The 14,970-nt window shown below is 35.7% G+C and overlaps 1 protein-coding gene across 7 annotated transcripts in view; it reads left to right on the top strand.

Annotated features, from left to right (window-relative positions):
* Nucleotides 1–14,970, top strand: part of LOC112054339 (uncharacterized) — a 105,515-nt gene that overhangs the window by 68,740 nt on the left and 21,805 nt on the right. For all 7 annotated transcript variants that reach the window (XR_008251965.1, XM_052888270.1, XM_052888268.1 and 4 more), the window contains one exon: nucleotides 13,626–14,899. Coding sequence is in view for 6 of the 7 variants with exons in the window: in XM_052888270.1 (XP_052744230.1) it covers nucleotides 13,626–14,899 (1,274 nt within the window). In the remaining variant the exon portion in view is untranslated. The remainder of the gene's footprint in view (nucleotides 1–13,625; nucleotides 14,900–14,970) is intronic.

Below are 14,970 nucleotides of genomic sequence, written 5' to 3'. Positions count from 1 at the left end.
CAATTTAAAAAAGAAGGTGTGATTGCAATAACATTAATGTCAGAAATAAAAATTTAGTAATTCTTTTAAGGCATACGTTTTTATAATAAACTACCACATGAAGCTACTGGAATGTCTCTCAAAAAGTTCAAAGTGTTTATTAAACGCAAGCTTTTGGGAAAGGCTTATTATAGTGTTAATGATTATATTAATGATAAAAAAGCTTGGCGTTAAACTGTATTATACGACTGTGTGCTTAGTTTTTAATAAGTTTGTAAAATGGTGGTAAACAAAAAATAAAAAACCTTGGCTGAGATTGTTGTGGGCTCTTCTCGGACCAAGGCACGTTTGCAACCCTCGTAACTTTAAGTTTTCGACTATTATTACCACCATTAAATTAAATTAAATTATGACATAATCTTGACCTTTCAAAAGTGCTTGTAAACTAAGCCTAATTGAAATAAATGAATTTTGACTTTGACTTTGACTTTTGTACATTTGGAAAGAGTTGATTTTAACCCTCAAGCACGGGCTTAACCGATTTAATTAATCGATATCCTGTAGCCCGAATAATACTGAAGTGCTGCTAATTTTTTATTCAGTCTGGCTTATTTTAGCTCGCCCAGTAACTGGACGATGGAAGCCGTATCGATGCATATCAAACGATTACATTCGTACGTTTAACATGCGAAGGTTGAATTAGTGGTTTATGGTTAGATATAAATAGCCTATTATATTAATATCTTCTGTCTGGGCTTAAAATAATAGCCTATTTATATTATTACTAGCTAACGCCCCGCGGTGAGAATACGGAGATATTATAAAGCCTATGACACTTACAAATACTTGGTTGTATTGAAAATGGATATTTAATTGGTTATTGTTTAATTATTATACTTCATTACACAATTAAACAAAATATCTTTCTTTTTTTATTTTTTTTAGATGTCAACAAAAGATTTTAATAAAAATAAGAAGAAGAAAAGTATCTGTTATGATTTTCCTACTTTTTTACATTTCTTCTTTTCAGACTTTTATATTAGACATTTGTAGATTATATAAGTTGGTATATATTTTTATATTATATTATATACTAGCGGACGCCCGCGACTTCGTCTGCGTAGAAATCAATGTAAACTTTCAAGCCCTATTTCACCACTTTAGAGGTTAAATTAAAAAAAAATTAAATTACATTTATATATTTTGTGTTTTTTTTTATGATTTATGAACAAATTTTTAAAACTGTGACTCTAAAAATGAAGGACTTTCCATACAAACTTTCAACCCCTATTTCACCCCCTTCTTATTTTATTTTGGCAATAAAAAGTATCTTATACTCCTCTCCGTATTATGGTCTTAAACCGTGCCAAGTTTCTTTTGAATTCATTTAGTAGTTTCAGCGTGATGCCCGAATAACAAAAAAAAAACACGGACAGTGAGATAAAAATCGAAAAAATATATTTTTAGCTTCAATATCAATTATATAATGCCCCCCAACAAAATTTTTCATAATATCTTCAATGTACAGAATGTAAAAAATGTACAGATTGTAGTATTATAAGTATAGATTCTAGATGGCGCTGTCGTCCGTTATGCTACGCTAATGTTTGTTGTTACAAATGGTATAAGTAAAATCTCAAATTGCGAATAATTGTATAGAATTTGACCAGTTTTATTATAAGTACAGATATAGATATTTAGGTATCATTATGCAAAGGTTTTCTAATTGACAACCTTTCCGCATCCATTTGCTATCGAATAAATACCAATTGATCGTAGGGATGTCCTAGACAACAAACGTGGGAACTGAAAAGCTCTCATATATTACGAGTACTTATATCTCAAATCTCAATGCACTAAGTCGTAACATAAAAGTTAAAGGAGGTTACGACCTAGTTGCACCTGCAAATACCAATCGCTATCAAGGCTGACAAGTTTGAAAATGAAGTCCATAACGTACGAGTTGGTACTATAAAATATTTACTAATGAGCATTACTTACAGTTAAATTGATTATTATACATTTGGTTACAATTTAGATATGCTACGAGTAAACCTCCACTTTGGCGTAGGATTTGGAAGAAATCGGATACAATAATAATCTAAACGAAGTTCAAGATCAACTAAATATAAGATCCTACTAATATTATCAACGCTAAAGTTTGTATGAATGAATGTTTGTTACTCTTTCACGCCTCGGCTACTGAACGGAATAACCTTAAATTTGAAGTAGACATAGATTATAGTCTGGATTAACACATAGGCTACTTTTTATCCCGAAAAAGATCATGGTTCCCAAGAGATTTGTGAAAAACTAAATTCCACGCGGAGAAAGTCGCGGGCGTCCGCAGTTATTAATAAAGTTTTTAACATGAGAACGAATTAATGTTCATATGTTAGTAATATGTCAAAATTACTCCATGACTACCTGTGCGAATATGCAGGCTTATTCACTATCTTTGACGTATCCTTGTTGACATATACGAAATTGAGATTCTATGTAACAAATGTCATGCGGTGCTTACTGGTGGATATCTTTATTTTAATAGGTTGATAATAAAGACTGAATTAGTGAATAGGCCAGCTGGGAAATTTTAATAAAAAGTTAAATTTCATAATGTCTTTAAAGAATGTTTACGTTAATGAAATACACAACAGTTACATTACCTACTAAGAATTTTATAACGTAACTAGTAGGTATTTCCACGTTGAGTCTTATTATGATTTCTAAACACTTGATATAGATAATGTTATTGTATTACAGTACCAGTTAATATAAACTATCTTGAGTGCTTGAGCTTCGCTAACTGTTGAGTGTTTTAAAAACAAACTAAATATATATTACTCTTCATTTGAACAATACATTTTAAGACTGTAAACTTTGAAACTATATTTACTTAAATTTGAATTTGAACGCACGTCCACATTTAAAAAATAATATTTAAACTTGGACGACTGAGCGTCTATTTGAAACCTACTATCTCTCCAAGGCTAGTTCTTAAAAAATTGAGTGTTTAATATATTTTTTTAATCGGATGAAAGTCATCTACAATATATTCATCAACATTATTAACAGTCGATGGACAACAACATACTGCAGGGCATAAGCCTATTGCATTGACTTGCAAACACAACCGTCTTGATGTCCTCGGTCTATCTACTCGTAGTACGAGGTTGATTAACACTGCGCTTCCCGGTGCGGGGTCGCCATTCCAGCAAATTGAAGCTCCTAAGTTCGTTGGTTCTTCGATAGGCTCTTCGAACTATGTGCTCTGCAGTGTCAGCAATGTCAGTGAGTTTAGTCTAATAATTCCTGATTCGATCACGTAGAGAAGCTCCAAGCATAGCTCGCTCCATCTCCCGACTTTGAGCCTTCTCTTGAGTTAAAATATATCCATACTAATATTATAAAGCTGAAGAATTTGTTTGTTTGGTTGAACGCGCTAATCTCAGGAACTACTGATCCGATTTGAAAAATTCTTTCAGTGTTACATAGCCCATTTATCGAGGATGGTTATAGGTTATATATTATCCCCGTATTCCTACGGAAACGGGAAACACGGGTGAAACCGCCCGGCGTCAGCTAGTTACTTATATTTTCCCAATTTAAGTTGATCCACAGTGAATAACTAATAACATAATAACTGCATTTCGTGAACTAATTCTTGTATTTTATTTGGTTTTCTCGTAATTGCTTCAACAAACGTGTACCGAGGTGTCATCGTGATCAACCCATATTCGGTTCACTGCTGAGCTCGAGTCTCCTCTCAGAATGAGAGGGGATAGGCCAAAAGTCCACCACGCTGGCCCAAAGCGGACTGGCAGACTTCACACATGCAGAGAATTAAGAAAATTCTCAGGTATGCAGGTTTCCCTAACGATGTTTTCCTTCACCGTTTGAGACACGTGATAATTTCTTAAAATGCATACAACTGAAAAGTTGGAGGTGGTTGGAGGTACCGAGGTGTACAAAGTCATTAAATAAAGTATCATGTAGTAAATATTATACATACAATATCATTTGTAATGAATATTCACTATGCAACTGCTAGCATGCAATCAATTTCTTTCCTAACTACGTGCCTATTAGAATGATTTATTTACTTCGAATATAAAATTACGACACTCAATATCGATATCATTTATCTTCTAAAATATTTTGATATCAACCTTCATGCTGTAATAGTTTCGGTTATATAATGCGTCTCAGAAACTAGATAAAAAAAACATTTATAGGTACAGCCGAAAGTAGAACCTCCTCCTTTTTGGAAGTCGGTTAATGAAGAAATGTAATTTGGACAATGATTGAGATGGAGAGTTTAAGTTTTGGCTTTATCTTTTACTAGTAATATCGCATATATTAATTCAAATTCAAAAAAAATTCAAAAAATTCAAAATTCATTTATTTCAAGTAGGCTCAGTTTACAAGCACTTTTGACACGTCAGTTGACTATTTGTAAAGATTCTACCACCGGTTCGGAAGGCAGGTTCTGCTGAGAAGATACCGGCAAGAAACTCAACAGTTGCTCTTTTGAAAAAGTCATACAGTATTACAATTTACATTTGATAACAATTAAATTACAATTTCTTATACTTTTATTTCCTGTGTGAAGGTGGAAGCTGATCCAATGGCCTCCAAGCACCTTTGTCGTTAAGGAACTCATCAATAGTGTAGTAACCTCGACTAAGTAAATGTTTTTTAACACATTGCTTAAAGTTGTGCATTGGCAAGTCCATCACAGTCTTGGGGATCTTGTTATAGAAGAGTACACCCAAACCCACAAAAGATTTTTTAACTCTTTGGAGACGATATGCAGAAATAACTAACTTATGCCCGTGTCTAGTAAGACGTGGGTTCAGATCTCCTTTTCGTTTGTACAAATTAATATTTTGTCTCACATAAACTATACTGTTATATATATACTGACAGGCTACTGTTAAAATGCCTATTTCTTTAAACTTTTGACGAAGGGACTCGCGTGATTTTAGTTGATATATTGCTCGAATTGCTCTTTTTTGAAGTACAAATATAGATTGTATATCAGCAGCCTTGCCCCACAACAAAATACCGTAAGACATTACGCTGTGAAAGTACGCAAAATAAACAAGTCTAGCTGTATCAACATCAGTAAACTGTCTTATTTTTCTGATGTTGATACAGCTAGACTTGTTTATTTTGCGTACTTTCACAGCGTGTTTATCTTTTTATCATTGACAATTAATTCAAAACTCATATCACGTGGTCTAATTTTGCCTGATTCTTTATTAATTATGTTCCAGGTTGTTTGTACCTTGTTTTCAGATTTTATTATTCTATCTTTGATGTGTAATGATTTTGCAAGAATACAAACACGTTTGAAAATTTTTGAATAGTTTTTTACATGTTCTAAATATGTTCGCGTTTGATTATACTGTTTTTCCTCGTACAACTCGTACAGTTTGTCTCTACTTTTGTAAATGCCTACAGTAGCCCATTCGCTAAACTTTAATTTTTGAGTAACATTAATACGTTTAAAGTTAAAAATTTTACAAAACTCTTTGTCTATTGTCTTGAACAGCGTACCAAATTATTATATCTAGTATTTATTACCTTTTGTGGAATAAATAACTAACCTACCAAACTTATTGAGTTATTAAAATTAAAAATTGCTAAGTTATTGGTAACATCGCGTTGTACGAACTAAATTAGGTGTAATAATTAAGATCCCTCGATGGATTTTTGCAAATCATATCAAAACTCAAGTCTCAACCGTCTTCATAATTCAATATACACTTTTACATATTACAAAAGCTCAATCATATTATTAACTGTATGTTTTTGTTGAATATAGGTATATTTTATTTATCTCTTCAGATGTGAAAGCCAATCATCGTTACATGTTGATTTTTGATTTCATTTGATCCATTAACTCGCATAATCAGATACAACGTCAATGAGATAGGGTCATAATATCAAGGCTTTTAAGCGTAATATAGGATTATGAAATGTTTATTAAAATAGATTTGCAACCTATTGTTTCAACTTTGAATATTGCAAGTGCGACTAAAGTTTTGATCATATAACTAGCGGACGCCCGCGACTTCGTCAACGTGGAATTAAGTTTTTTACAAATCCCTCGGGAACCATGGATTTTCCGGGATGAAAAGTAATGGTGTAAGAGTAAAATCTATTTACATTCCAAATTGCACCCAAACCAGTTTAGTAGTTGCGGCGTTAAATAGCAAACATCCAAACGAACATCCATACAAACTTTCGCGTTTATAGATATCATTATGATCGATTGAAGGCGGCGTTTAAGAGCCTATTTGGCATAGCGCCGCCTTCAAACCGATGAACTGATTATTGTTAAAACGATTTTGTTAGCATGCGTTTTAATTTCGAACTAAACCCCGAATGTGATTAAACGAAGAGGTATTTCAGAAAGAATCTCTTTGTTGGCCGATGTTGCAAAAACTGCGGAACGAGGCTCGCAAATTTAATACTTCACAGCCTTAGACCATTTAAATAACAGGACCTGCCTCGTAAACCGTTACCCCTCTGGCAAAGATCAAAAATCTATGATCTAAGGCGTTTATAACAACTGTTCCTATAGAATCGATGTTTCAGTGTTGTAATCGTTTTCGTCGTGCATTTTTAGGGAGCTCTTTAGCTCCCTAAAAATGCAGGGCTGTGTAATTGAATAGCATAAAAAACGGCCAAAAACTTGTAGTTTAGTAAAAGATGGAGTAACGTTACATTGTAAGTATTTCTACCATAATTTTATCAAATTTTTGATAAAAACAATTTCTTAAAAGAATCGATTCTTTTGACGGAACAGTAAAAATCGATCAAGTAATCGAATATTTTATGTATTTAATCTGTGGATAGTCTAAGCGATGTGTTGGTTAGTTTGTGTAAAAATTACGCGTGTGTGTTTTGCGATTCAAATATATAGTAGTGTGTAATGTATGGACACAGAATATATTTAATGGTGTTAAATGTTTTCTATGTGTGAGTTTACCTCGTCCCCTTCAAAAAACGACAGACGTTTTTGTTGGTGAATTTGGGTGCGAAACTGGTCCATAGTCTAAATAGTCAAAGTTCACAGCAGTGACGCACCCCTCGGTATGTAGGAGAGGAATTCCGCGACGGAACAACGGAAAATTCATTTCATTAATTTTTTTAACGTCTGCGCAATTTTGTAAAAAGCTTTTTTTTCTAGTGGATTCTATGTTTTAAAATTAAAATGAGTCCCAGTTTCTCTGCTTGACAAAGGTTTTCGCGGTTATTACATCATGGCCTTTAGAATACTTGTCTCTGGGAGGCTTAAAGTTTTTGAATCATATTTTTAAACTAACGGACGCCCGCGACTTCGTCCGCGTGGATTTCAGAACTGTTGCGGACTTTTATTTAGAACTTATAAAGAGGAACAATTCTGTCATACATGATTATTGCGAAACTTTAACCGTTTACGCTGCGCACGCAGCGTAAGCTCTTAATAGGGAAAAATCTGCGGTATGCAGGTTTCCTCACGATGCTTTTCCTTCACCGTTTAAGACACGTGATATTTAATTTCTTAAAATGCACACATCTGAAAAGTTGGAGGTGCATGCCCTGGACCGTATTCGAACCTATAACCTCCGGAATCGGAGACTGAGGTCATATCCACTGGGCTATCACTGCTCTCTGTTATAGCCCAGTTATTATATTTAGTACTACCCGCTTCAGAAATAAGGAGATCCGCAGAAGAATCAAAGTCACCGACATAGCTCAACGAGTTCCGAAGCTGAAGTGGCAATGGGCGGGTCACATAGTTCGAAGAACTGATGGACGTTGGGGTCTCAAAGTGCTGGAATGGCGACCCCACACTAGTAAACGCAGTGTCGACCTCCCACCAGGTGGCCTGACGACATCAAGCAAGCCGCAGGGATTCGCTGAATGCAGGTGGCTCAGTATCGTGATGTTTGGAAGTCCCTACAAAAGGCCTATGTCCTGCAGTGGACGTCCATCGGCTGATATGATTACCCGCTTAATTAGGCCACTTATATAGCTTTGCACAAGGGCGTCGTATGAGTTAATATTCGAGTATCATAAATAACGAAAATAGGTTAGTATTCGACATTGAAACGAGATTAATCGTGCGTCGTAACTCTCGCCAACTAAGGATTGTGGCCTGGCTCGTCGCCAACTGTACCTAATACTCACCGGGAATACGTCGACAATTATTTACGTGATTTCCCACACAGACTAAACAGTTTTTTTGATTTTTTGCGAGAATTAGTCCGTAGTATGTAGTTGACGGCCTCCGTGGTGCAGTGGACTTACAAGACGGAGGTCCTGGGTTCGATCCCCGGCGGGACCGATTGAGGTTTTTTTATTTGGTCCAGGTCTGGCTGGTGGGAGGCTTTGACCTCGGCTAGTTAACAACGTGGCGTTTTAAAAACTCTACTACCAAAACATTTGCTTCACCTGTCAATCAGTAAGAAAAAATAATAATAAACAACTGCTTTGTTAGCCCTTATTCGCACAAGAGTTTTTTTAACGGACGTTAAAGCTTACACATACAACAAATGCATTCCCAAGTATTGTTCACACGACAGCGTTTTTAAAGCACGACGCTTTTTTTCGAGCAGTGTTGCATTTTCAATTTTGGGCGTAGGAAATAGACCTTCATTTAACTTTATACTATATTTGAACGCATTTTTAACTTCAGTTAAAAAACTCTCGTGCGAATGAAGGCTTACAATTGCAATGGTATTTGCAACGTGTCTCCATAATGGTGTTGGAAATTCTCACGTCTACTTCAAGGAAGGAACGTGTCACTATTGTCTATAAAACGTACAATCATTACATATTATAAAATGACGTCGCTTCCGCTGGATGTTCGCTTTGATCTTTTAAAATATTTAACGGATTTTGATGCAGTTTCAGCAACAGATTCAGTCAAGAGAAAGGTTTATATGTTTAAAAGTACTTATACATTTTAGTACAGAAAATATACCTACTAATATTATAAAGCTGAAGAGTTTGTTTGTTTGCTCGAACGAGCTAATCTTAGGAACTACTGGTGCGATTTGAAAAATTCTTTCAGTGTTAGATAGCCCGTTTATCGAGGAAGGCATATTATTCCCGTATACCTACGGGAACGGGAACCACGCGGATGAAATCGCACCGCGTCAGATATAAAAAGCTGAGGTACAGCGGCTGGCGGTTGAAAGCTGTACACTGTAGCGTAGACTAATCATAATATTAGATACCTATATGCAGCCATGCCATGTTGGGGCGAGTCGCTAGTCTATACCTACAAATATTATAAAAAGGAAAGATTTGATTGTTTGTACGTTTGTTTACACTGAATAAGCTCTGAAACTACGGAACCGATTTGAAAAGTTCTTTAACTGTTAGGAAGCAACACTATCTCCGGGTGCTATAGGTTATATTTTATCCCCGTATCCCTACGGGAAAGGGAACTACGCGGGTAAAACGACACGGCGTCTGCTACTAAATAATTACAAAAATGAATCACATTTTCTTCGAGCAGAAGTTTGTTTAGTTATTTGTTGAACGAAATGCCAAGAAGATCCAGTTTGTTTTACAAGCAGCTTCTCCAATTTATTTTACAACCTTTTGTAGGGAATTCCTTGTTGGTAGCGGAAAAGCTGTTATGTTTCTTCTCGTAGTAGTTTTTAGCTCTGCGTTATTGTCTACGAAGCTTTTATTTTCAAACAAACTTCTTGTTGAGGTTTTTGTCAAAATTGTTTTTTGTTGTACTTTACTTTAAATAGTTACCTACTTGTAGTTTTGCAACATTTTGTAAAACGATTTTTAATAGTTACGTGTACATACTGAAAATAATTAATCTGGAACTTTAGGATTTTTTAAACTTAGTTTATAAAAACAAAAAATGTTTAATTGTTACAAACTTATAGAATTCGAAAATATTATCGAAGCCAGAAATAAATCAAATGAATTATGTCAAGCAATATTGACGTAGGTACCTTAACAAGCTAAGAAATCAAGTTAATTTTGATTTCGACCGTGGCGGTAATTTTCTTCCAATTTGCGAGAAAATTGTACAACATTGTCTTTGATTACTTTTCTTTAAAGTATTCTAGTATTATTGTTTTGAAAATTGTCGGTGAGTGAAATTGAAAGAGCTGAAAGAAGCAATTTTCTTGCTCGTAGAAGATAATAGCATAAAATCCTTTAAAGAGTTAGATAGTGAGGTGCCTAAAATAGACGTTTTAAAGAGTTTTAGACGACCTCCGTGGCGCATTGGTATACGTGGTGGATATACATGGCGGAGGTTCTGGGTTCGATCCTCGGCTGGTCTGGCTTGAATGGTCCAGGTCAGGCTAATGGGAGTGGCTAGTTACCGACCTACCGGCAAAGACGTATCGCCAAGCGATTTACCGTTATGGTACGATGACGTGTAGGCACCAAAAGGAGTGTGGATTTTCATCCTCTTCCTAACAAGTTATCCGCTTCCATCTTAGATTGCATCATCACTTACCATCAGGTGAGATTGTAATCAAGGGCTAACTTGTACAGAGAAAAAAAATAGAATAGTGCGGAGCGCTGTTGTTAAAAGGAATTTAAAATAGATATTATACTGAAACCGTACATCCTGGCAAACTAATGATTGCAGTGTCATTAGTGGGCAAGGAAGTAACTGACGCAGTGACAGCTACATTGTGCTTATACATCCGGTCATTAACCCTACAGATGTCTTTCGTAGTTTAGCGGCTTAGGTTAAGAGTTAAATGCAATAAGAATAAACTTAAGGTAACTTATCTTAATAGCTATAAAAATGAAACTGGCTGTATTTCCGCGTTGGACCGCCTTATGCTCTTTTCCACTGTTTAAATAATAAATAAAAAAGTCTAATGGTGAAGTGCAATCAACAAACTTAAAGCTTTATTTAATGAGAGAGACCCGTCAATTATGGTAATTTTTAACAATTACAAATGTAGTAACTTCCTGTTCCTATAGCTTCCTTGGCGTATATATAAAGTAACTTGATTGCTCTGGAAGACAAATCAAGATCAGAATGGCAGATAGTAACTTGATTGCTCTAGCAGACCAATCATGATCAGATATATAAAATTTCATCCAGATCCGCTTAGCCGTGATTGATTAATAAAATATAATAGAATAGAATATCTTTATTTGTCCACACACAAGTAATAAAATAAAATAAAATAAAATAAACAAGCAGAACATACAAATATCTGGTCGTGGACAAAAACAGGTCAAAAAAAAAACCTCAGCACGATGCCACAGCGAGCTGTGGCGGTGGTTTTCAGGTGAAACCTTGTGTGTTTACTGACGTGTCTACGTGACGTGTCTTAACTTAAAACTTATACATGATTACATATTATATGATTTATACTAAGTAAAATAAAATAATGAAACAAAAAAGAACAGAATAATAAAATAACAAAATTAACATATATGGGAAACTAAATTAACGGGGAAAATCAAACCTTAAATACGAGTCAACCCGTAAAGTGAACGATCTAAACGAAAATGTAGTGTTTATGTCTATCCTTTTAATATCAGTGATGTAGAGTGTTTAAATTATTTATTAATTACAAATTACACGTCCTAAATACTCACTCTACTCACACGTGCGTGCGGATATGTGTGGGAGAAATAATTCAAGCATGCTAATACGTACTTGAAGGTAGACGCCCGTTCACACCATCTCTCGCACATTGTTATTTTGTCTACAGACTCGTCTATTGTTTGTTATTTTTGTGCCGCTTGAGTAAGCTATTATAGTAAAACTATGCAATTACCGACTATTTGAGTAACTTCAGAATAAGAATGAATAAGCTTCTACTCTACGTCTTGTAACTATTCATCATTTTAATTAGCTAAGTTTTCTGTCACTTGCAAGTTTCTTACTAATTATCACGTACCTACCTCCTACTAGTCTGACCTGAGATTTCACACAAATGAGTACATGCATACTAATTAAGGATTAAGGCACGGTTGAGATGTAATATTTTTAACTAGTAGATAATCCAGACTTCGTTCACGTGAAATAAGGTTATTTTTTTTATCATTTACAAATTAGCCCTTGACTACAATCTCACCTGATGGTAAGTGATGATGCAGTCTAAGATGGAAGCGGGCTAATTTGTTAGGAGAAGGATGAAAATCCACACCCCTTATGGTTTCTACACGACATCGTACCGGAACGCTAAATTGTTTGGCGGTACGTCTTTGTCGGTAGGGTGGTAACTAACCGCGGCCGTAGCCTCCCACCAGCCAGATCTGGACCAATTAAGATAATCTCAATCGGCCCAGCCGGGGATCGAACCCGATCGCGGTGGATTTACAAGACGGAGGTCCTCTCCGTCTTGTAAATCCACCGCGCATACCACTGCGCCACGGAGGCTGTCAAAAAATATGTCAAGGTTACATTTTTTCCATGTCTAATTTTATGGAATTAGGAACTCGCATGATAATTCCTCGAGTTGGTCATAGCCCAGTGGATAACACCTCTCTGACCAGCCGGCCAAAGATACGTTTTTAATTGTTTGTTTTACTCGTTTCTTAACTTTTGCTGATTGTATTAAATGTATCTTCTTATCATCACACTATTTTTTAAATATTACTATCACAGTTTTAAACTTTCAAGAAACTTAGCTGGTTTAAATGCTATTTGTAAGACAGTCATTTCTAAGAATGAGTTCATACACTAAGTATGAAGATGTTTTCATTGACGATAATAAAAAGAGCGATATATAAGAATGTTATGGCATTATTACTAAAACGTTACGTGTCAGAACGTAATACTGACTCCTTTCTTTCTTCAAACACGCACGTTATCAAACTGCGACGATAACGCTTCGATTAAGCGGCACGAATTGAATCATTCTAGCCTCCGATCTAGTAAACACGCAAACTACCGCATTAAATTTCATTATACTGCAACAAAATGGATTTGAAATTCTGTGCCTTACGTTTTTTTATAACATATTTTGTTAGTATAAGTCGGTCTATTCCAGGAAGTCCCTTTTGCTTTGTTTGTAGTAGGAGGATATATCAAGAGCGTGTGAGGGTGTAAACTAAGGTCCACTTCATTAGTCGGGCTACATACTTACCTTTAGTTTTAACTGTACAGTTTTGTCTATTTTAATTAATCGGAATTTCAATCAAAATCATTAGATAAAACTGTTGAAACTGAAAAACATTACACACGGACGATTTAACTGAACAGTTCGACTGTAAAATAAAAATTTGTACAGTCAAAACTGCTCTGCACAGTTAAAACTGCACTATTAAATAAGCACAGTTGGAAACTGCAGGCCTGCTAGCTACTAGCGTGGCTTCTATATATAGAAAGAAAAGAAATAAAATATCTTTATTGCTACATTATGCCACACATCATAAATATATCAGAATACCCTGCGATATATGGCATAACCAAGAAAAAGGTCCCAGCTAAGCATGTTGCTATATTATGCTTCCCATAAGCAAAGAGCATATAGCACTGATTTTCAGCAAACAGCAGCAGCATTTTAACACACCCAAGTGCTGTGTTTCAACTGTCTACTGTCAAATGCTTGTCTGTTTACCTTACTACTAGATCTAAACCAAACAGACTACAAAAGTAACCAAGCTATACCTATAACGTCTTGTTCTTCTTGTTTCAGGATTGACCCGCCAGCCGCGCAGACAGAATACCAAATGGAGAACAAAAAGAATGTCACAGCAACACAGCAACCCCTCACGCAGCAGCACATCATGGCGCACCACGTGCACCCCGACCAAATATACTCCTCTCAACACCCACAGTTACCTGCGCACGTAAACAACCAAATACAGCCGAAGGTTCAATCTGCGCAAATTCAACCGAATGGCGTCATGCACCAACTATTGCAAAGTCAATATCAATCGAACATGAACGCACGATCGCCGCTCCTAGAAAACAGGCACGAAATGTATGGCACCGGACACAATCACGATTATGCGAGACATTACGGTGCTAACGACAATTATAATTATCCACAGTCACCACCTCGGCTCGAAAGAACAGAAATCCATACTGATCACAATGTAAATCATGAACTATTGCATAATATTCCAAAAGGATACAACGCAGAAGTATATCAAGACTATTTAAAACGTAACCCACCGAAAGATAATAACCAAATATATCAAAACCATCAACCTAATATTAATCAATATAGACCTAATGTAAATCAGTACGGCACGAAGCCGTATCTTCCCTATTCGAATCGAATAGGGCCCCAAAGTAACACTGAGTTATTAAGAAAGCAGTATAATGAAATACAACAAATGAAAATGCAACAGCAAATGCATTATCAGAATCAGGCTCAAATGCATCAACAACAGAAGTTTGCGGAGCGACAAATTTTATTACAGCAAATACATGGTGTTCAACCACCACCTAACTTACAGAATAGTATATATTCTGATAGTTCTTATAGAGATCTAGATCGATATAGTAGTAAAAATGACTTTAAGGAATACAGTAGTACGGATTTGTCGAAAGACTTCGATAGGTACGGTAAACATAATGATTACAGTGACCTACAAAATAGACAATATCAAGAGAATCATTGGCAATCAAATCAAAATGATTTCCGGGAAGTAGATAGGCAGAGACCTGAGCAAGACAAGGCAAAAAGTAACTCTCCGCCATCAGATAATAATCAAAGAAGTACAGATATTATATCTCCAATGAAATCTAGTGAGTCTAGTACACCTAGTATAAAGTCACCCTCATCAGACAGTCGACGCAGTAGTAGCGGGACTCAGGCATTGCGATCTCCATCTGCCCAACGTATACCATCAGCTCCGGTGACTTTGTCTGGGTTGCTATACAAACAAGGATCTGATGGCCTAAAGGTTTGGCGGAAGAGGTGGTTTGTTTTGTCAGAATACTGTCTATTCTACTACAAAAGTAAGTATTACTTTGAAATATTTATCTGATTTGTTTAAGTCTTCGGATTATTTTTAGCTCCCGGTGAAAAA

Source organism: Bicyclus anynana, chromosome 22 (assembly GCF_947172395.1).
Source record: "Bicyclus anynana chromosome 22, ilBicAnyn1.1, whole genome shotgun sequence".
In the NCBI taxonomy this organism is placed as follows: Eukaryota; Metazoa; Arthropoda; class Insecta; order Lepidoptera; family Nymphalidae; genus Bicyclus; species Bicyclus anynana.
Note: the sequence above shows the minus strand (reverse complement) of the source record. Positions and strands in the feature narration are given on the sequence as shown.